At 38.2% G+C, this 23,513-nt stretch overlaps 2 protein-coding genes across 2 annotated transcripts in view; one reads left to right on the top strand and one right to left on the bottom strand.

Annotated features, from left to right (window-relative positions):
- Window positions 1-5,257, bottom strand: ankrd49 (ankyrin repeat domain 49). The gene is made up of 3 exons (XM_055637302.1): window positions 5,137-5,257; window positions 1,529-1,936; window positions 1-747 (listed from the first exon to the last, which is right to left on the bottom strand). The coding sequence occupies exons 2-3, from the start codon at window positions 1,853-1,855 to the stop codon at window positions 283-285; spliced, it is 792 nt and encodes a 263-aa protein (XP_055493277.1). The 5' UTR covers window positions 1,856-1,936; window positions 5,137-5,257; the 3' UTR covers window positions 1-282.
- A 5,908-nt stretch (window positions 5,258-11,165) lies between these two features.
- mre11a (MRE11 homolog A, double strand break repair nuclease) overlaps window positions 11,166-23,513 on the top strand; it is a 67,887-nt gene continuing 55,539 nt past the window's right edge. Inside the window, exons 1-5 of the mRNA XM_055637572.1 lie at window positions 11,166-11,170; window positions 13,661-13,820; window positions 14,288-14,448; window positions 15,613-15,700; window positions 16,605-16,746. Coding sequence (XP_055493547.1) covers window positions 11,166-11,170; window positions 13,661-13,820; window positions 14,288-14,448; window positions 15,613-15,700; window positions 16,605-16,746 — 556 coding nt within the window. The remainder of the gene's footprint in view (window positions 11,171-13,660; window positions 13,821-14,287; window positions 14,449-15,612; window positions 15,701-16,604; window positions 16,747-23,513) is intronic.

Below are 23,513 nucleotides of genomic sequence, written 5' to 3'. Positions count from 1 at the left end.
AAATAGAAAGTATAGGGTTTATTTTCGTCAACACATCACAACAGAAAAAAAGCCAACACTGACTGAAAATAAAATATTTACAATTTTACACCAAAAATCACAAAACATTTTCAATAGATTGATTAACACAACCAGTTTTGGGGTAAGTTAGGAAATGTACTCTTTTCACATTGACATTGAAACTGTTACAATGGCCATTTAAACTTCAGAAGGTCTACTTAACTTCAACCAAATTAAAATGACCACAGATTTTGTGTTTGGGTGACTATACATTTAAATGAATCATTTTGGTTCAGGTACCGAATTTGTGCAGTGTTCTGTAATTTCAAAGAGGTAATAGTAAACATTTGTTCGACAAGCAACATCAAATGCTGTCTCACCCAAATTATTTTTTAGATCAGAATTTATGTAACGATTCATTAGCAACAATTCAATGGCTTCCTTGGTATCTTTACTTCCTGAAGCAAGATGTAGTGCTGTATGCAGACCATTCGTCTGGGCATTGACGTCTGCATTATTCTGCAGAAGAAATGAAGCTATTTCGGCATTGTTCCATTTACAAGCACTGTGCAAAGGTGTCCAGCCATCTATAGTACGAGCATGCACATCTGCTCCTTGAGTTATCAGCTTGCGAACAACGTCAATATGACCACTGTAGGCAGCCCTATGAAGTGGTGTGTAGTGGTCATCGTCTTTAACATTGACAAGCTCTGGGTTTTCTGAAAGAAGTCTGCACACTATCGAAAGCTTCACCATGAAAATAACAAGAAAATATACATATTCATTATTATTAGGCATAGGTAAACAGGTTAATAATAGCTTCATTGAATGCAGCACATTCTTGATTACTAAGGCCATCATCGAATGTAAAGACATTCATAGCTATCAATACTTTTAAACTGTCTTCCTCAATACAAGCTTCATGACGTTACCACAACTAACATGTATCTATGATACACTAAATAAGAAATGTATGCTATCAACAAGATGCATCACAAAAAATAAAGTTGAGCAATTCAGGATTAAAGTTATGATATTTTACATTGGCAACATTTTAAAAATGCCCCCAGGGATTCAGTCCTAATGTTTTATTTGTATAAATGGCAAAAATAACATCACAATGAACAATTAAAGGGCATAGTCCTTTGAATAAAGTATACAAGGCACATTTCAGGTAATATAGTGGAATGTGTAGATATATGGAAGAGGCTATTCAATATGAATAATAAAGTCTGCACAACAGTGCACATTAACAAGGCAGTAAGATCCTTAATAATGCACAAAGATGTCAACATGCAGATATATTATCAGACAGATGGCATATTACAACCTATAAAAGGCAATTGGATCAGAGTAGGATTAGCATAAATGGGTGTTTTATGATTGGTGCAAATATCATGGGCTGAAGAGTCTGTTTCCATGGTGCATGGTTCAATATTGAGTGAATTTTCATTGTTGAAGTATTTGAATCTGAAGATTCCCAATATGTCAACAATGTAAGCCATGGGTGATCCAATCAGGTACCTACCTGGTTTTTCTCAGCTGCCCAAAGTAATAGATTTGGTAGGTCATTTTCCAGCTCTTTCTCTTTCATTGTAAAATAAGCATCATTTTCAGCTTCGTCATCTTCATCATCAGACTCTCCTTGCCACATGCTGTGTGTCCCCACGGGTATCAGATGTCCATGTGTCTCTAATAGATCAAGTTGGTTGAAGTAGTTTGTGAGACCGGCAATTCCTTCAGTGCTGCATTCTGTATTCTCAGATTCTTCAGTTATTTGATTTTCTTCTGAAGATTTTGCAACAATTGACACTTTCTTCTTCACCATGGGACTATTATTCTCTTGCCCATTCATTTTCCACTGAAATACCTAGATTTTCATTACTGCCTTACTTGAGTGTACCACTTCAGATTCAACATTGTAGTTGAAGATCCACTGTAAAGAAAATAACACAATCAGAATCAGCACTGACCTGATACCTAGTACCTATGTAAAATGTCCAGTGTTCTTTTAACCATTTAAAGTAGGCAAGTGCACAAAAATACACATTACTTTTACATTATTTATACTTGATGATGAAAGCTCAACAGAAGAGGTGATTAAAGCACTTTAATGCAGCCCAGATGAACAAAAGGGATTATGTATTAGTACAACATGTAGTAGCGGCTTTACCTAAAGTCACCAAAATGATTTTGAATTTTTTTTTAAAGTACAGGTACTGCATTCTTAAATGGACTAAGTGAGCTTTATCTTACAATATATTTTTGGAGAAGCAACAATATTTTGCTTTTCTGCTGCAACTAAGTGGTGGAAGTTTGTAAAGGTAAGACAATAGGAGAGTTTCCTTCTCCTAAGAGCACAGGAGGGGCTGATTCCTAATCTTCTCAGCATTAAGGATATGTTGTTAAAAAATAAAGTAATAGATTAACTTTAATGAATTTTAATGAACCACAGTAAGATCTTTTTCAAAACAGTGTTCTTTTAATGAAAGAAAAAAAAACATACATTTCAGGTAGAGACATCTGCTTAAAGCGAATGAAAATAAAATTGAATACATAAAGAGTTGTGATTACACATGAACTATTAAGAGAACGAGACAAAATTCATGACCGAGAGATTAAAGGAAATAAGTATAAACAATTCAGAGAAAAAACAGGAAAAAAATATTGACTGCTTTACAAATATCATTAAAGGTCAATAATAAGGAAAAACAAAAAAAGGATTACACAAATAGGAAGGTACACAAAAAAGCTGGAGAAACTCAGCGGGTGAGGCAGCATCTATGGAGCGAAGGAATAGGCGACGTTTCGGGTCGAGACCCTTCTTCAAACAAAGAGGAAGGATAATTTGTGACTGACCCATTTTGGGTCATTATTTCCCAACAAAATAACAGTACAGTCAAAATATTCTTTAAATATGTGAAAATGTGAGTGAGCTCAGGTAAGGGCAGATGTAGGGTTAAATTAGAAATTGAGAAGCTGCTGCACAACACGTGATGCTCTACTATTAGCTTTGCAAAAAAATTATAGTTTACTGTCTGGATCAAATAAACAACCCATGAAGCTACTGTGTATTCAGCAAGCTCAAACACATCTCACTGTAGAAAATAGATAGAAATTGTAGAAAATGTCACTGTTGAGTCCTTCAAGGTCAAGGTCAAAGCCAGCCAACTTTTCTATCATTAAAGATTGACTAATGCAAGCATTGAATTTCATTCATATCTGCTGTGGAAATTAAATATTTTTTTACTCTTTCTTAATCCAGCATTTCTTTGCCACTTTTTATTTCACTATCTGTATGCGATTTGACATTGAACTCTCATATTTTGAACTGGATTTCTTTCTTAGTTTTTGTTGGTTTCATAAACCAATCTGACTAGTTAAAAATATACAATTGTTTACCCGCCTCACTCAAATGACAGAGCCATACAATTTGATAATTATTTGAAAGATTGAGGAATTAAGAGCTATCGGGAGCTGGCACAGAGGGGAGTTGAATCCAGCAAAAGTTAGGCTCCAGGGACCTATTCCTTTTCCAATTTTCCTGTGTTTTTTTGCTAGCTGTGATCTAATCATTACCACCAAAATGCGAGACAATTGGAGCATAAATATGGAAAGTCAATCTAATGATGAAAACTGACAAATTCTCTTCAACAGAAAATTGGGCAATATATGCAACTGTTGCAATCCAGGGAAATAATATTTTTTAACAATGGGAGGTATCCTGAAAATTTGAAAATAATACAAAAATAGTTTGAAATGGATTATCTGAATAAAGTATAGAAATTATGCTGTATTCCATTTGAACTGATAAAAGAAAAACAAAATTGTTAGGAAGAAGATAAGTTATTGCACCATTCCCTCAAGGGAAGTTTAGTGAAATAATTTGAGACCGAAAGGAAGTCTGAAGTTGCTGTTCACACATATATCATGTTAGCACTTGGGATAAAGTGTAAAAAATGGAGTCATGAATTTCAGTAATTGCCATGGTAGAAGCTGGTAGTGTTTCAGTAATGGTAATTAAAGTCCTTAGTGATGAGTAGAATGTGAAGTTTTTCAGCATTGAAAGTGGCACACATTGTGTCATCAAATAGATGTGTGGGGAAATCTACTCAAGAAGAGAATAGGTCATTAAAATAAATCTAGAATAAGCTTGGTACACAGTATTTTTAGAAACAGAAGATTTTAGATTTATGGCCTTTCAGTTTAAAATAATTATAGCAGGGACTGAGTGGTGGTGAGAGGAAAAATTAAAAGAAGAGCATGTGATTGGCTACAAGGTTCAAATCTAAGTTAGCTCTCAGAGCTAACCAATCAATCCCATTCCCCAACCTATTTAACTGTAAACTATTTCCTCAAAGATGTCCAATGTAATCCAGTCAATTCGCCTACACTTGGGGAAAATGTCAGCAACCAATTCTTAACAAGCAGTGCATCTTTGAGATGTTGGAGGGAAACCATGTAGCTGTGAGAAAATGCAAACTCAATTGAACTCAGATCATTAGAGTTGTGGGGCAGTTCCCCAAACATGCCAAATATATTTTAAAATAGTTCAACTGGATGTTGAGGACGTAACAGGTTCAAGTGATAAAATAAGTGCACAAAAGTCGGAATATAAGCAGATCCGTAAGGGATGGAGATTTAAATTGGACGTAACTCGAGGTTGGAGATGTTATTCCAAAATAAGCCAGGTTGAATTATTTATTTTAGTTCCCTCATCCTGTGGCAGGTAAAAAAAACACACATATTTGGGGCTCTGGAAAAGGAAATGGAGTGGATAAAATGACAGTTATATCTGCGTTTGCTCTGGAAGCTGTCAAGGGACGAAAGCACAAGCTGGGTCGGGTTGAGCAGTGGGAGTTAGGCGATATTTAGTGTAGGAAGAAACGACAGATGCTGGTTTACACCGAAGATATAGACACAAAATGCTGGAGTAACAACGGGCCGGGCAGCAGCATCTCTGGAGAAAAGGAATGGGTGACGTTTCGCGTCGAGATCCTTGGTGTTGGCTTCACTGAATGTAGAGGCTGGTGCAAGGGGGAGACGGGGCCAGGGAAACCACAGTGGAACATGGATGGGAGTAAGAGTGCGGCTGATAGATGCAAGGACCAGGCTAAATCGCAGCCGGTTACTCACTTCATCCGTCTCGTCTCGTCTCGTCTGCTCTGCTCGCCTCTCGGCCGCTTGTGTTTCCGGGTTGCAGCGGAAGGTCGGCCCTGGCCTGGTCGTGGGGACGCGGCGGTTGTGATTCCGGGGGGCGGCGCGGACACAGGCCCGAGGCGGCCCCAATAACAACGACAACAACAGCAGCAGCAGCTCCAGCTCCAGCTCCTTCATTCACATCCCCATCGCTCAGAAACCCACGCCCCGGCTGGCGGGAGCACGTGTGGAAGTGGAGCCGAGCAGTCTGCCAGGATGAGTGCTGGAAACACGCTGTAAGTTGTGCACAACAGAGTTTGCTGTGAATCATTCATTGAAAGCTTTCCGCACCTTATTAAATACATTGATAATAATATTACTGGTTACAAGAGTTTGTTGTGAAGTATTGAAAGCTTCAGCATCTGGTTTTCTTTGGCCTGTTTGTGTTTGTCAGTTTAGTTGCAAGGAGCAATGTGAAAGTGAAAGTGGAGCCGAGCAGTTTGTTAGGATGGGTGCTGGAAACACGCTGTAAGTTCTGCACAAGAGTTTGCTGTGAATCATTGGAAACTTCAGCATTTTGGTTTCTGTCCCATTTGAGGTGTTTGTCAGTTTAGCTGCAAGGAGCAGTTTGCTCGGACCGAATGCAGTTTGAGCAATAGTTTTTGTTTTCAAGATAGTTAATACCCCGAGTACGGTATATCTTTCCGCACCCGATTAAAGACATTGATTATTTGATATTATTACTGATTTTTGTTGATTCTTCTGTACAAAGATAAATTATTTGAAACATTACAGATAAAACAACTCGGTTAACTTTTTTGATTCTTTTTAATTTCAAAATATACTTTATTCGAGAAATAATTATATACAATACAAGATCCATACAAAACTCCATACTATACATTAGCAATGTTACACAATTTTGATATTAAAAAAATCAAGTCTTTAATTTATCCCATCAGATAAAGCATAAAAAGAAGTTTAATTTGACACCTAATTCACTTTCATATCTTCAGTGTTAAAAAGTTATGGCCATTTTCATACTCGGAAATTGGCATCTTGTTCCCTATTGCTTTTTCATTGACTTAACACAAAAGTTGTGATCGAAAACATTTAAAGGCCGATAACTTTCTTAAAATGTAAGAGAACTGAAAGAAATGTTCAGTTATTATAGTGATTAAAGCATTCTGAAACAAATATGAAACTATCTTACTTAGATGACTTGAAATTAAAGCATATAATTAGTTACCTAATTGTAGCTAATTACAAAATTCAATTACTAGATCTAAAATTCTATCCATTTCTTAAGAATAGATTAACATTTTTAAATAGCCTAAGTGTCCAAATAACATTCCCACAATAATTCAGAACATAACATAATTTTAAAATCTCATTGTCATGGGTTTATAGGCCAAATGGAAGGAATGTAATGTTTAATACCTGTAAATTAATGGCCATTTAAATCAGCTTGCGAGTGGGATTTTCTGGAACGGGACCATTTGGAAGGTTGAGGTTGCAGTGTTTTTAGTCCCCATATCTGCAGCAAATACACTGCCGGTTCGTTCGGGGACTAAATCACCGTTTCGCAACTTAAAATGTGAATTAAATACATCTTAAGAAACACTTTTATACATAAAAACCAACTACTTTCTTTTATCTGTTCCTCCATAAAATCCGTCCCTGTTTTCAGAAATTGGCGGCTTCAGAAGCTGATTTTAAAATTATTCCAGCGATTAACTTGTCGGGTGAATTAAAAAAAAGCAAAACACACAGAACGGCCGTAGGAACGATTCTTTAGCAACATCTTGCACTCCAACAAATATAATTCAGGACCAGGTCGGGAAAAAAACCCGTTTTAACCCCGCCCCCACCCCCTCAAAGGCGCCAAAATCGCGCACACGGCCAAAGGCAGAATTGCAGCACCCTGAAGGTAAGTTTTGTAACATACCTATATACATTCAATATAATTTCCCCAAATCACAATTTTACCCCACACCCTTGCCACATGTGGCTCACTGGCGTGGAATCCCTTCCCTTATTTTTGAGGGGCGTCTCCATCACACCCTGCCCCTCCCTCCGTGTTCAGCAGTGGAAGGACCCTAAACTGTGGTCCTCCCCCACCGAGCCGTGGCGTAGGCTGCACCGAACTTCAGTGCGTCCCTCAGCACCTACCCTTGCAGTCTTGTAGCGGGCCGCTCGCCAACATTCCCCGGCGGACATCCCGCTCCGCTGGGAGGTCAACAAAGCTTGGGCAGACAAAAGAGCACCTTTCACTGAGTTGATGACATTCCAGCAGCACTCAATGTCAGTCTCTGAATGCGTCCATGGGAACAGTCCGTAAATCCGTGACAGGGACCACTGCAGACCTCTCCACACACTCTTTGTGAATCCACACTCTGCAAAGAGGTGGGCAACCGTCTCCTCTCAATAACAGCTGTCCCGAGGGAGACGTGCAATGGTAGTGAGGTTCCGACGGTGCCGGAAGGATCTGACTGGGAGGGCTTCCTGCACCACCAGCCAAGCCAGGTCTTGGTGCTTGTTGGTGAATTCTGGTGGTGAGGCATTTTGCCAGACAAGCTGGGCAGCCTGCTCTGGGAACTATGCCACAGGATCCATGGAGTCATTTCCCTGCAGTGCCTGCAGGACAGTCTGTGCTGACCACTGCCCGATGAACTTGTGGTCAAAGGTGTTGGTCTGGAAGAACCTTTTCACGAACGACATATGGTGCAGCAATGCCCAGCTGACTGGCACATGACGTGGCATCTGCGCCAGGCCCATCCTTCGCATCACGGGGGACAGGTAGAACCTCAGCAGGTAGTGACACTTGGTGCCTACGTGCCTTGGCTCTACGCTCCGCTTGTTGCAGCCACACACAAACTTATTGACAATGTTACAATTCTAAGATTATCAAATTCAATGAACACTAAAAAATCGTTATCTATACATATACAACATACATACACATTTAGGACATAGAAACAACTGTTTTGGTCCATTATGTTCATGCTGACCATTACGAGGGGAGACTAATAATATTAGCATAATTTCTGCTTGGAAGTCGGGTAGGGTAGTGGTAGATGTAATAATATGTTGATCAATAAATGTGAGGTGTTGCATTTTTTTTGAAGGTATGTCGGTTGTCAAGTAAGGATAGAACACCGTTAAACTGAAAAGTGCAGAAAAGATTTACGAAGGTGTTGGCAGGACTCGAGGGATTGATTTAAAGGGATAATTTGGGAAGATTACGATTTTATTTCTTCAAGCACAGGGGACTGGAGCATGATCTTAGACAGGTGCATAAAACCCAGAAGGGACATAGATAAGGTGAATGCACTGTATTTCCCAGGGTTGTGGAATCAAGAACTGGAGGACATAGGTTTAAGGTAAAAGGGGAAAAATTTAATAGGAGCCTGAGGGGTAGCTTTTTCACTCCGATGGTGTTACATATATGGAACGAGTTGCCAGAGGATATGGTTGAGACGGGTACAATAGCACCATTAAAATATATTTTGACAGATACGTAGAAAGAAAAGATATTGAGGGATATGGGTTTGATGCAAGCAAATGGGACAAACCTACATTGGCATCTTAACATGGAAGATTTGGACCAAAGAGGTTGTTTTGTGTGGTATGACTCTTATAATCAGAGGGGATAGATTCAAAGTGAGGAATAAGAGGTTTAATAATAATAATAATAATGGATGGGATTTATATAGCGCCTTTCTAGATACTCAAGGCGCTTTACATTGCATTATTCATTCACTCCCCAGTCACACTCGGTGGTGGTGAGCTACTTCTGTAGCCACAGCTGCCCTGGGGCAGACTGACGGAAGCGTGGCTGCTAATCTGCGCCTACGGCCCCTCCGACCACCACCAATCACTCACACACATTCACACGCAGGCAAAGGTGGGTGAAGTGTCTTGCCCAAGGACACAACGACAGTATGCACTCCAAGCAGGATTCGAACCGGCTACCTTCCGGAACACTTAGCCCATTGCGCCATCTGTCGCCTGAGGGGAACTGGGGAATATTTATGTTCTCCCATGTAGGTGGTGAAGGCAGGTACTATCACAAGATTTAGGAACTACATTTGATTCATATCCTACTAGCGTAGGAGATTCAAGTGCTGGTAGATGAGATTGGTGGAGATAGATACTTAATGGTCAGCATGAACATAATCGGCCAAATCAGTTGTTTCTAGGCTCTAAAATTATATAATCCACCTCTCGCTGTCCTCAACCCATTTGGCCTGGTCTCGCCCTAGCACAAATGTTCTTTTTGTTCTTTCCATTCCTCTTGCCACTTTCCCTGTAACATAAAATTACTCGTTATATATATATGTCTATATAACCATATAATATTACAGCACGGAAACATATCTCGACCCTTCTAGTCCGTGCCGAACACATATCTATAGTATACCTGCGCTTATTGTCATATAACTTCCTTATTTTTTGACAAATGACCTTCTCCCCACCTGGAAATGTCAGCACCACTCTTAAGAAGTTTTCCATGTTACCCCTAAACTTGTGTAATTCTCAAGTCATGTCCCCTGTTTTTACTTTTAAGCTTTTCCACGTCAACTCTGCATCATTTTCCCCCTTAACCTTTTCAAAGAATAAAGAGTTCATATATATATCTTGTTTTGCATACTACATGCTGTAATTATATATATATATATAATGACATACAATTAAGCCAAACTTGTTTTGTCAAAGATTCTCCCACCTGAAATGTTAACTCTTTCTCTTTCCATGCACTGTGTGTTTCTATCAATTCCTGTTTTTATTTTAGATTTCCAGTATCTGCAATTTTATTTTCAAGAAAGAGGTATTAATCTTGTTTTGCATACTACATGCTGAATTGTTCTTAATGACAGACACCTGCCGACCTAGACCCACTGCAGTTCGCCTACAGAGCCAACCGATCCACAGAGGACGCAGTCTCAACAACACATTGTCACATCTCGATCGGAAAAAATACCTATGGATCCTATTTGGACTTCAGCTCTGCTTTCAAAAAGATGCCGCAGCAGCTGGGGAGAAGTGGAGCTGTTGGGGGTTGATGCTGGGCACATGTAGCTGTCCTGAACCTTTCTTGATGAAAGTCAGGGTTTCAAAAAGATGTGCACAGGATAATGTCCTAAGCCCCCTTCTGTTTGAGTTACCAATATCAGCAATAATGTTCCAGAAATGTGATTTACCATGATCATTGGTTAGTAAATGAAAAACATTATTAAAATTATTTCTTTCTTCATACTGTTATGTGCCTAAAGAAGCTTAACGTGGGAAACAAAAAGTTGACTGGAGGGCGGGGATAAACACCATACACCTCTCGACGGAGTCATAAGTTTGAGGACTACTGACGTCCACGGTCCACCAACATGTAAGAGAGCCCAGCAGCGTTTCCCGCCATGTAAAGCAGGCTCCCCCCCATCACACACCTACGGACTTTTTTTTTGCACTGACATACGGCATCACTTCCTGGTCAAACAAGGAGGTACGAACGGCACCAAGCCAGGATAGTGCAAATTATTGGTGCTAGACTGTCTGCTGGACATATACAAGGAGAGTATCAACAGAGCCATCTCCATCATCAAAGACCCTTACCACCCATCTCGACAATTTCTCCATCCTCCCATTGGGAAGAGGTCTAGCATTAGCTGCAAAACCCCAGGATGCTCATTAGCTTCTTTCTACAGGCTATAAGACTGTATATGGTCTTTGCCCCCTGCCAAGTATCGCGCACAAACCCCCACACTGCAGCAGAGCACTGTTTTGCTGCCGGTCGGCGCTGTTGAATGTTTAGTAAATTTAAATTTGTTTCATGAATTTTTTTTTGTATTTTTTAATGTCTGATGGACGATGTTTTTTTTTGCCTGTGATGCTGCTGTAAGCATGGTTTTTTTTCATTTACCAGTGCTACTCTGTACGTGCTTATAACTTGAATAATCTCAACTTGACTTGAAACTGTGACTGAACCTGGGTTGTAATAAGACATGTAATATTCCGTGTTCTTGGATTCAATGAGGTGAGTTACCAAAACAGGAAAATGTTCCAGAAATGTGCATGCATTGGTTAGTAAATTTTTAAAATTGGTTTCTTGATCTGTTATGTCCTTAAGAATAGGCATGGTCAGGTTTCCCGCATCAGGGAGCTTTTTTTTTTTTACTGCTGAAGGGGAGGTACTTGCCTGAAAAAGTAGACTTGCTGAGGAAGGAATCCATCTATTTGAATCTCGAATGGAAATATGGTCTAGCACGCGTTAGACAAAGTAGAGTCAGTATATGTCTGCACCAGTATTGCTTACTTCGAATTTTTTCATTTGTTTTTGTATGTTTGTCTGAGACGAGTTCAGAGCCTATGGGTATTTACCAGTGCTAAGAGTGCTTATAACTTGAATAATCTAGACTTGAAACTGGACTGAACCTGGGTTGGACTGGATGGTTCTTGAAGACAAAGAGTGGCAAAAAAGGAAAACAACTGAGTATTTTTAACTGGTTTCTTTCTGCTTCCTTAAAATAGGCTGGTCAGCAGTGACTTTAAGGGGAGGTTCTTGCGCAATTTGGGTCAGTGAAGAAGTAAATGCTACTCAAAGTTCACATTGTATGCTTAATGATTTGGACGAGCTTAGAGATTGAAGGCTACGGTTGTAAAGAGCGGATACTAATGGATTTGGCTGGATGAGTACAAAAAGGGAGCTTTTTCTGGCTAGCTGCCAGTGACTAATGGAGTTCCGCAAGGGTCAGTGCTGGGGCTGCTACTCTTCACATTGTATATTAATGATTTGGACGAGGAGATTGAAGGCTTTGTGGCAAAGTTTGCGGATGATACAAAAATAGGTGGAGAGGCAGGTAATGTAGAGAAATCAGGGACTCTGCAGAAGGACAGACAGGTTGGGAGAGTGGGCAGAGAACTGGCAGATGGAATATAGTGTAGAAAAGTGTGGAATCATGCATTTTGGTAGTAGGAATAAAGGTGTAGACTATTTTCTAAATGGGCCATGATTGAACGGTGGAGTAGACTTGAAGGGGCGAATGGCCGAACAAAATCCTATTCCTTATGACCTTTCAGCATGCTTTATTTACTTGTCCTCAAGGTCTCATCCCAAAACGTCACCTTTTCTCTGGAGATGCTGCCTGACCTGCTGAGTTATTCCAGCATTTTGTGTCTATCCTCGATGCGAACCAGCATCTGCAGTTCCTTCCTGCACTGCTTCCTTGAAGGATCTGCTGGCATCCATTCCAAGTTTCCTCCCACATGACCTATTAGCCATTGAAGTGCCTTTTCCTCAACTTTTGGATAAAATTTAATTTACTACTTTTTGCCCACCTGCCATCTAAAACTTTCCTATTCAGATATTTAGTATAATTTGTAAAGTTTACTATTACAAGGTCATAAGGAATAGGTGTAGAATTAGGCCATTCGGCCCATCAAGTCTACTCTGCATTCAATCATGACTGATCTATCTCTCCCTCCTAACCCCATTCTCCTGCCTTCCCCTCATAACCTCTGACACATGTACTAATCAAGAATCTATCTTTCTGCCTTAAAATATCCCACTGACTTGGCCTCTACAACCTTCTGTGGCAAAGAATTCCTCAGATTCACCAACATCTGACTAAAGAAATTTCTCCTCATCTCCTTCCTAAACGAACGTCCTTTAATTCTGAGGCGATGACCTCTAGTTCGAGATTCTCACAAAAATGGAAACATCCACTCTATCCATGCTTTTCACTATTCTGTATGTTTCAATGACTCCCCTTACTCTTCTAAACTCCAGCGAGTACAGGCCCAGTGCTGACAAACGTCCCATCATAGGTTAGCCTACTTATTCTTGGGATCATTCTTATAAACCTCCTCTGGACCCTCTCCAGAGCCAGCACATTCGTCCTCAGATATGGTGCCCAAAATTGCTCACAATATTCCAAATGCGGCCTTACCAGCACCTCATAGAGCCTCAACCATATTGTGCCTCCTAAATTTAGTTTAAAATGTTTCATATTACATAATGTAGCAATGTTACAAAATTTAGAGATTTAAAAAATCAAGTCTGCAATTTATCCCATCAGATAAAGCATAAAAAGAAGTTTAATTTGACACCTGATTCACTTTCATATCTTCAGTATTAAAACTGTTGTGAATATTTAGTTTAAAAATAATGAACATGGAGAGAGAGAGAGAATAACACAAAATATAGACAATTTAGACGGCTTATCTCCAAAAAGGGCTTTTTAATCATCTTGCTTCTGGAACGCGATCAATTGGAACGTTGCATTTGCGGTGAATTTCAACCACATATCGGCAGGAAAAACTCTGCCGATATGGGGCCCAAATAACATTTTCGCCTGTAGAGGATTGATTAAAGACATCCCAAGAAGCAAGTTTATATGTAAAATACACGACTTATATTTTGTTTTGTCCCGTACATGAGATCCGTCACGTTGTAGGCGTTGACGGCGTTAGAAGCCGCTTTTTATTTTAATATCATTAAATTGTCTCGCGATTTAAAATAAAAAAATCGGGAATGGAAGTCGGAACGATTTTTCTGCAGCAGCTGGCAGCCCGAGGAAATCGGCCTCGGACAGGCAGTAGAAAACTGGATTTTAATTTCCGCCCCCTCCCCCAAAGGTGCCAAAGTCGCGCACACAGCGAGTGGCAGAACAGCAGCGCCGCTGAAGGTAAGTATTGCAATGTCGCTACATAATCTACAGGCTAAATTCCAGGAGGCTAATTTTCCATGAAATAATTTAGATAAGCTATAATAACCTTCATGCTTAATTAAGCAGATGTAACAAGTAACACATTTAACATAACTGGATGATTGTAATAAAAAGTATTTTGCTTTGATTGCCATCAGGAAATAATTACTTTACCTCCAATGGTGATTTGATATATACTATCCAGGGCAGCAACTGAAACTTTAAAGACATTTACTCTGTGGAAACCAATAGATCTCTGTCCAGTTGCTGAAAGGGAAAATCATTTTGTTATTGCAGTATTCCCCTGTGCACTGTCATTTAAATTGGTCAAATTAAGGTTAACCTTCTAAATAGCTCTGGAAAAAGTATATTTTCGGCATTGAGCGTGGCTGATGCAAGATTACGCAGAAAATCATGTTTTAACTCCATCTCTTTCCATCTCTTAGGTTGATTTTATACTGCTGGGTGGTGACCTCTTTCATGACAACAAACCTTCCCGGAAGACATTACATACATGTATAGAGTTGCTAAGGAAATACTGCATGGGTGACACTCCGATACAGTTTGAAATATTAAGTGACCAGTCAGTCAATTTTGGTTTTAGTAAGTAAGTACACATTATGACTTTTATTTACTGATTGCAGTTTTTTCTATTATTTAAAGTATGTATAATAAAACTCTTAGCAAATTAATGATTGGCGAGAAACTCTGAACATTCATGGAGAACTGGCAAAATGATTTTCCTATTCATTTAAAGTTTTAAATGTACTCGGCTTTTTTGTTACCCATAAATTTAATTTCAGTTGTATGGAGATGGATTTGGTAGGGCTAAGTTTGAAAAATAAAAACAAAACTTGCATTAAAGATTTGTTTTTCATAGCCTCAGAACTTTACTATAGCATCTTGTTTTGTAGAACAATCAGCAGTCATTATACTCACACGTTCCCACAGTGTTTTGATGACAAGATAATAGAAACATAGAAAATAGCAGGAGTAGGCCATTCGGCCCTTCGAGCCTGCACCGCCATTCAATATGATCATGGCTGATCATCCAACTCGGTATCCTGTACCTGCCTTCTCTCCATACCCCCTGATCCATTTAGCCACAAGGGCCACATCTAACTCCCTCTTAAATATAGCCAATGAACTGGCCTCCACTACCTTCTGTGGCAGGGAGTACTTCTGTTAGAAGTGCATTTGTGAGTTCCCCTGTGGTCTTTATTTTCAAGTGTGCTCTGGCTGGTTTCAGTCAAAATCCAAGCTGCTTAATGGTAATTTGACTGAAATACTGGAGAAAGTCTTGTTAGAATACCATTTAAGGTATAAATTAAGGCTTGGATAGAGTGGTCGTTGAGAGGATGTTTCCACTGGTGGGAGAGTCCAGGACTAGACATAGCCTCAGAATTAAAGGACCTTCCTTTAGGAAGGAGATGAGGCAGAATTTCTTTAGTCAGAGGGAGGTGAAGCCGTGGAATTATTTGCCACAGAAGTATGTGGAGGCCAAGTCAATGAATATTTTTAAGGCAGAGATAGATAAATTATTGATTAGTACGGGTATCGGGGGTTATGGGGAGAAGGCAGGAGAATGGGGTTCGGAGGGAGAGATAGATCAGCCATGATTGAATGGCAGAGTAGACTTGATGGGCTGATGGTCTAATTCTGCTATTACTTATGACCTTAAGACCTTATGGATTGATGGAGTAGGGGAATAGACTTAAAATATAAAACAAACCTGGTATTTCTCAAATTATAACCATTGATCTGTTTTCAGGTTTCCTTGGGTAAACTATCAAGATGGAAATTTAAACATCTCCATTCCTGTTTTCAGTGTTCATGGTAACCATGATGATCCTACAGGGGTAAGATTTGTGTTTTTAATTATTTTACATATTGAGAATTTAATGTCCAATCAATTCAAGTCGGTGTCTTTTGTCTAATGCACTAAATTTAGTACATAGGATGCAACTTGAATTAAGACCAGGATTTGTGGAAATTGTTTCTGTAAGTGGGTCAGATCTCTCGAACATTGAGAGATATAATTTTAAAAAGTACCAGACCACCTCATCACCTGTTAGCTGCAATTGAAAGCCATTTAATATTTTAAGACCTTGAAAGTCAAATGTTTGCCGAGTAGAATTGTCAGAATTTGTTGTTAAGTAATAGTAATGCCCAATCAATGGTCTTTAACCAATATTGCAAGAAGTTAGAGGAGAATTGTTCAAATGAAATGTTATTTCTGCTCAGGTGCTATGGAATCTCCTGAGTACAGATTTTAGTTTTTGCTTTTATTTTAAATTATGGACTGCTGGCTTCATTTTTTAAATTATCTATTAACCTGCTGGGAGTAGTTGTCCAGCTATCCACTTCTTGCTGGAACAGGATATCTGATGTCTGCAGAATTTTTGTAGATCTGGCATCCCTTCTTTCCTTTCCTCCTCTTGTTCCACCAAACCTGTGTCAAAATCACTATGTTATGTATTTTCTATTAATCGTCATAATTATTTTGAGGAGGTAGTCCTGGATTTCTTCTTTAAATATACTTTTGATTTTTAATTTTAGTTGAACAATATAATGCCTTTCTTCATTTAAGTTTCTGCAACATTTAACCCAAACTAACCACCTCCAAAAGATGAGTGAAATCATGGAAATTAACGCAGGGATGTTTATTGGACCTTTCATTTGCTTTGTTGCTTGGGAATATAATTGGAGTTTGTGTGCCATCTTAAATCTGCCAAAACACTCTATATTTCAATTATGTTACAGGCTGATGCACTGTGTGCCTTGGATATCTTGAGCTGTGCTGGATTAATAAACCATTTTGGTCGAACAATGTCAGTTGAGAAGATTGACATTAGCCCTGTACTGATTCAGAAAGGAGATACCAGGTTGGCCCTCTATGGGTTAGGTGCGTTTTTGAGCATGGGTCACTAAAACTGTTGACTTATTTGAATGGGTGTATTTGTTTTAAGCAGGTAGTTATAAACTAAAAGTTTGCTCTTTGCAGGCAGAATGACTTGCGTTTTATGTAGTTTCTTTCTAAGAGTTTTATCATGCCTCATGATGAATAGTTTTTTGAAGTCAAGACAAACAAAGCATAAATGGTAAACATGATAAAAGGACAAGTAGACTAGATTCTATGACTTTTAAAAAAATCTTTTAATTAATTTTTTTCAAAAACAAAAAAAAAGATAAACATAACAGTGATATTGATACATAGGGATCCAGATTATATTAATAACAGGTATAACCTAAGTATGAGTCCAGTGTCAAAATACACATTGAGTATAAACCTCCTGGTCTCTATGTAAATATAGTTAAGTGTTTAAAAGAGAACTTGTCTATATAAGAACAAAAAGATAAAAAGAAAAAAAAAAAGCGAGAAAAAAGAGAAAAACAAAATCCCCTAAACTAGAAAAAAAAATCAAAAAAAAAATCTGGGCTACAAAAAATGTCAACAATTTAAGTCCATGTTCGTCGTCAAGTCCGTTCCACCATATAAAGGCAAAATAATTATTATAGCGGTTAGAGAGGGGACAATTTATATCATATGAAAATGTTGAATAAAGCCTATCCTACCAAGTCCTATCAAATTTAACCAAGGGTTCAACAATGTCACTCCTAATTTTTCTATCATTGATATCGTTTCAAAGTACCAATGGAGTGCAGTAGGAGGATTAGAGTCTTTCCATTTAAATAAATAGATCTTCTGGCAATTAATGTAGTAAAAGCAATCAGCCGATGGGTGGAATGGGACAGATGAGTAGAATCTAATATTGATAGCCCAAAAATTGCAGTAATAGGATGAGGTTGTAAATCAATACTTAAAACTACAGAAATAGTATCAAAAATTTCTTTCCAATATTTTTCCAAAAGTGGGCAAGACCAAAACATATGAGTCAGTGAGGCCACTTCAGAATTACATCTGTCACAGGTTGGATTTATATGACCATAAAAATGAGTGAACTTATCTTTTGACATATGAGCTCTGTGAACCACCTTGAATTGTATCAGAGCGTATCTTGCACACATTAAAGAAGTATTAACTAATTGAAGAATCCTCTCCCATTTCTCTATAGGTAGAGAAATTTGAAGTTCTCTTTCCCAGTCATTCTTAATTTTATCAAATGTATCTATTTGTAATTTCAAAATCAACTCATAAATAGTCGTTATTAAACCTTTCTGATAAGGGTTCTAATGTAATTTTTTTCCCGAAGATTTCGGTTGGATGTGGTAACGGAAAAGAGGGTAGAGTAGCCTTCAAAAAATGTCTAATTTGTAAATATCTAAAGAAATGTGAATTAGGTAGATTATATTTAGTGGAGAGTTGTTCAAAAGACATAAAACAACCATCCAAAAATAAATCACGAAAAGCTGCTAATCCCTTCCTCTTCCTTAACAGAAAGGCTTGATGAATACTGGAAGGTTGGAAGAAAAAATTAGATATGATAGGACTCGATAAGATGAAATCATTCAATCCAAAATACTTACGAAATTGAAACAGTATTTGGATGTATGTCTTATTATTGGGTTAATCATATATTTATTCAATCTCGTAATTGTGAAAGGTAACGAGGCCCCTATAATAGAGGCCAATAATAATCCTTGCATAGAATCACGTTCAAGATTTATCCATCCTGGGCATTGGGTATCTTCTAAATCTTTTGTCCAAAACGTTAAATAGCGAGCATTAACTGCCCAGTAGTAAAATCTAAGGTTTGGCAGTGCCAAACCACTGTCTTTTTTTGATTTCTGTAAGTATTTTTTACTTAGTCTGGGATTTTTATTCTGCCATATATATGAAGACATTTTTGAGTCAATAATATCAAAGAAAGATTTAGCAATAATAATTGCTATCGTCTGAAATAAATTCAAAAATTTAGGTAGGATAAACATTTTATTGACATTGATTCGGCCAATTAGAGATAAGGACATTGGTGACCATTTAGTAAACTGTTGTCTGATGTGGTCAATTAGGGCCGTAAAATTGGCTTTAAATAGATCCTTATGTTTCTTGGTAATCTTAATGCCTAAATAAGTAAAATAGTCGGTAGTCAATCTAAATGGAAACTGTCCATAATTCGAAATTTGATTGTTTAATGGGAAAAGCTCACTCTTACTAAGATTTAGTTTATAACCAGAAAAACTACTAAATTGACTAAGTGGTGCTACTATTGCAGGAATAGATTTCTCTGGGTTAGAGATAAATAATAACAGATCATCTGCATAAAGAGATAGCTTATGTGTCTTATTCTCACGAGCAATACCAAAAATATTAGGGGATTCCCTAATAGCGGTGGCCAAAGGTTCCAAAGTGATATCAAACAATAAAGGACTTAAAGGCAGCCTTGTCTAGTACCTCGAAAGAGCCTGAAAAAGGGGGATCTCTGATTATTGTAAGTACAGAAGCTTGAGGTATATGATATATCAGCTTGATCCAAGAGATAAATTTTGGACCAATCTTAAAATTTTCAAGTGTATTGAGTAAGTATTCCCATCCTACCTGATCAATTGCCTTCTTGGCATCAAGTGAAATGACACATTCTGGAATTTTATTTGACGCTGTATATACAATATTCATTAATCTCCTAACGTTAAAGTATGAGTAACGATTTTTAATAAAACCTGTCATCTTCATAAATAATTTGCGGTAAAATATTTTCCAATCTCATAGCTAATATTTTTGAAAGAATTTTGGAATCTACGTTTAACAGTGATACAAGTCTATATGATGTCACTTCAGTAGGGTCTTTATCTTTTTTTAAGAATTAAAGAAATAGATGTTTCATAAAAGGATTGTGGTTATATATTGATGAAAAAGTCTTCTTTAAAAATCTTGCATAGCCAGGGGGACAGTAAACTTGAAAAATACTTTAAAAATTCCACTGTAAACCCATCTAAACCTGGAGCTTTACTAGAATTCATCGAAATAATTGCTTTCTGTAATTCTTCCTCCGTGATGGGTTCATCTAACAACAGAGACTCATTATGTGGTAAATTTGGCAAGTTCAATTTCCTTAAACTCATGCATTATATTGGAATCCGTAGGAAATTCTGATTGGTATAGGGAGGTATAAAATTCCTGAAAGGATTTATTAATTTCATCCTGATCTACTGTCAATGTACCATCCCGTTTACTCACTTTAATAATCTGACGTTTGGCTGACACCGCTTTCAACTGATTGGCAAGTAATTTGCCAGATTTATCACCATGTATAAAAAATTGACTTTTGGTTTTAAGTAGCTGGTTCTCAATCAGTGATACTAATAACAAATCATGTCTCATTTGAAGTTCAACTCTATTCTTATAGAGCTCTAAACTAGGAGCTTTTGAATATTTTTTTATCAATTTGTTAAATATCATCAGCCAATATACGTATTTCATTTTTAGTTTGTTTGTTTAATCCCGCGGAGTATGAAATAATCTGTCCACGAATATATGCCTTAAAAGCATCCCAGACTACACCATTGGATATTTCTTCAGCAGAGTTTAAGAAGAAGGCAATCTGATCTTTAATAAAGTTAACAAAATTGAGATCTTGAAGCAAAGTAGTATTAAATCTCCATTGTTTAGCACTAAACTTGGAATCAGGTAGTTTAATTGATAGTTTCAATGGTGCATGATCAGAAATAGCAATTGCATCATACTCGCATGCAGGGACCGATGAAACTAGCTGAGAATCTATTATAAAGTATTTAATCCTAGGGTAACTATAATATACATGAGAGAAAAAAGAAAATTCTTTGTCATTTGGATGTAGGAATCTCCAGATTTCTAACATTCCAGTCAAATAAAAAAGAATTGATAAAACTAGCGGATTTATTTGGAAGCGCATGACCAGATGCAGATCTGTCCATCGCGGAGTTCAAACAACAGTTAAAATCTCCACCCATTATCAAAAGATGTTCATTTAAATTAGGAAAGGATGCGATGAACTGTTTAAAAAAAACTCAGGGTGATCAATATTAGGTGCATAAACATTCACCATAACAACTTTTTGGTTATGAAGAACGCCAGTGATGAAAAATCTACCATATGGATCAGAATTTGTTTCATAATGAACAAACGAGATTGAGGAGTCAATAAAAATAGAGACTCCTTTCACTTTCGCCGGTGAATTGGAATGAAACTGCTGTCCTCTCCAAACTTAAAGAATCATTGATTGTCATCTTTCCTTACATGAGTTTCCTGAACAATGGTTAAAGAGTATGTGCAAACTGTGAAAAACAAGAACTGCTTCACATTGTTTGTCTAAAGATAGGGATAAATCCTTCGGAGGACATTTTAAAAGTCGACAAACTAACAAAGAAAATCTTAAAAGTTAATGTATAATACCATTACATTAAATTAAGAGTATCTTGGAGAAATTAAAAGTTATGGTTTGATACCATCATACTAAAATTCTAAAAAGTAATTCGAAAATAATTCATCCGATTAAATTCTTAATCATTTACTGAGCGTTATATTGTCAAAACAGGAACAATAAATCTCCAATTTTAACTCGGTTATCAGTAACTCACCGTCGCGGCTTCAGTATCCACCCCATAACCCTGCGTTCTTGAGCATGGTTCACTAAAACTGTTGACTTATTTGAATAGGTGTATTTGTTTTAAGCATAGTTAGTTATAAAGTGAAGTTTGCTCTTTGCAGGCAGAATGACTTGTGTTTATCATGCCTCATGCCAAATTGTTTTTGAAGTCTAGACTAACAAAGCATAAATGGTAAACATGATAAAAGGACAAGTAGACTAGATTCTATGACTCTAAACATATGAACAGTGGTACGTCAGACTTCATAAAGCCTAATGGAAAACAATATTAATTAATGATGCACATAACCATTGAATATTTTTTTCCCCTTGTTTAATGGTGAGAATTCTAATGTTTACAGTTCTAATGATCATCCCATATTAAAATAAATAGTCTTCTTGTTTGTTTAAGTGCTGCGGGCATCCTTGAAATCAATTTATTTCACAGTTGACCCGAGATTTAAAAACAGCAACTTTTCAACACCATAATTACAGGAGTATAGTTTCTACTTTATCTAGTATCGGTGTAAGGAACAGCTCACCTCATGATCCCTTAATGCCTCCCAGTCTTCTAAAAAACCCTGAAATTATTAACAGAATTGAATCCAGCTCAGCACTCTACAATTCGCCTGGTGCATTGTCAATACAGCAACTTTTCAAATACACCTTCCCCTTCCCCCTGCATCACGAGTAGAAAAATGGCTGTTCTAAACTCCCTTCATGCCAGTTATCCCATTCCTTCATTGTCATTAGATCAATATTTTTATCTTAACAAAATAGTTGGAGCATGAATTCAAGGAGAAAATCCATCACCTTTTGGTTTCTAAGAATTGCCCTCATCCTACAAACAATTGGTACTATTGTAAGCTCGATTGCTACTCTGGAGAAGAAAAGAATGGGGTATTGAGAATGCTGCAAGGAAGGAGGCCACAATATTTTAAACAAAGGCATTTAAACCTGAAAATCAATAAACTGCAGATGCTGTAAGACCGAAACAAAAACAAAAGAAAATGCTACAAACATGCAGCAGGTCAGAACAGCTCTGGAAATAAAAACAACTCAATTGATGTCTCTCTAAGTTGCAAACCTTGTAGGTGAGAGGTGAGCTACTGCAGTTTGGCAGTATTGTCCATACTTCTCAGTTGGATGTGACTTACTCCAGATGACATTCCCCTTCTCCCTGACCATCCTTTGCCAACCACCTCATCAGTATGTGTAGGAAAGAACTGCAGATGCTGGTTTAAATCGATGGTAGACACAAAATGCCTGAAGAAGGGTCTCGACCTGAAACGTCACCCATTCCTTCTCTCCAGAGATGCTGCCTGTCCCGCTGAGTTACTCCAGCATTTTGTGTCTACCACCTCATCAGCATGACTGAATTGGAAACTTGTATGGGGAGAAAAAATCATTTTCCTCTCAATCAAACAATCAATCAATCAACCTTTATTGTCAGTTGTTACACAAAAAAGCTGGAGAAACTCAGCGGGTGCAGCAGCATCTATGGAGCGAAGGAAATAGGCAACGTTTCGGGCCGAAACCCTTCTTCAGACTGATCGGGGGTGGGTGGGGACAAGAAAGGGAAAAGGAGGAGTAGCCAGAAGGCTGGGGGATGGGAGGAAACAGCAGGGGGGCTGAGGAAGGGGAGGAGACAGCAAGGACTAACAAAATTGGGAGAATTCGATGTTCATGCCCCCGGGGTGCAGAGTCTGCACCCCGGGGGCATGAACATCGAATTCTCCCAATTTTGTTAGGGGAGTCTGCACCCTGGGGGCATGAACATCGAATTCTCCCAATTTTGTTAGGGGAGTCTGAACCCCGGGGGCATGAACATCAAATTCTCCCAATTTTGTTAGTCCTTGCTGTCTCCTCCCCTTCCTCAGCCCCCCTGCTGTCTCCTCCCATCCCCCAGCCTTCTGGCTACTCCTCCTTTTCCCTTTCTTGTCCCCACCCACCCCCGATCAGTCTGAAGAAGGGTTTCGGCCCGAAACGTTGCCTATTTCCTTCGCTCCATAGATGCTGCTGCACCCGCTGAGTTTCTCCAGCTTTTTTGTGTAACCTTCGATTCTCCAGCATCTGCAGTTCCCTCTTAAACCTTTATTGTCATCCTGCAAGCAACAGTTGTACAGTGCAAAATGAAAAGACGTTT

The sequence above is a fragment of the Leucoraja erinacea genome, chromosome 6, assembly GCF_028641065.1.
Source record: "Leucoraja erinacea ecotype New England chromosome 6, Leri_hhj_1, whole genome shotgun sequence".
In the NCBI taxonomy this organism is placed as follows: Eukaryota; Metazoa; Chordata; class Chondrichthyes; order Rajiformes; family Rajidae; genus Leucoraja; species Leucoraja erinaceus.
The sequence above is the reverse complement of the archived record's forward strand: the minus strand, read 5'-3'. Positions and strand labels throughout refer to the sequence as shown.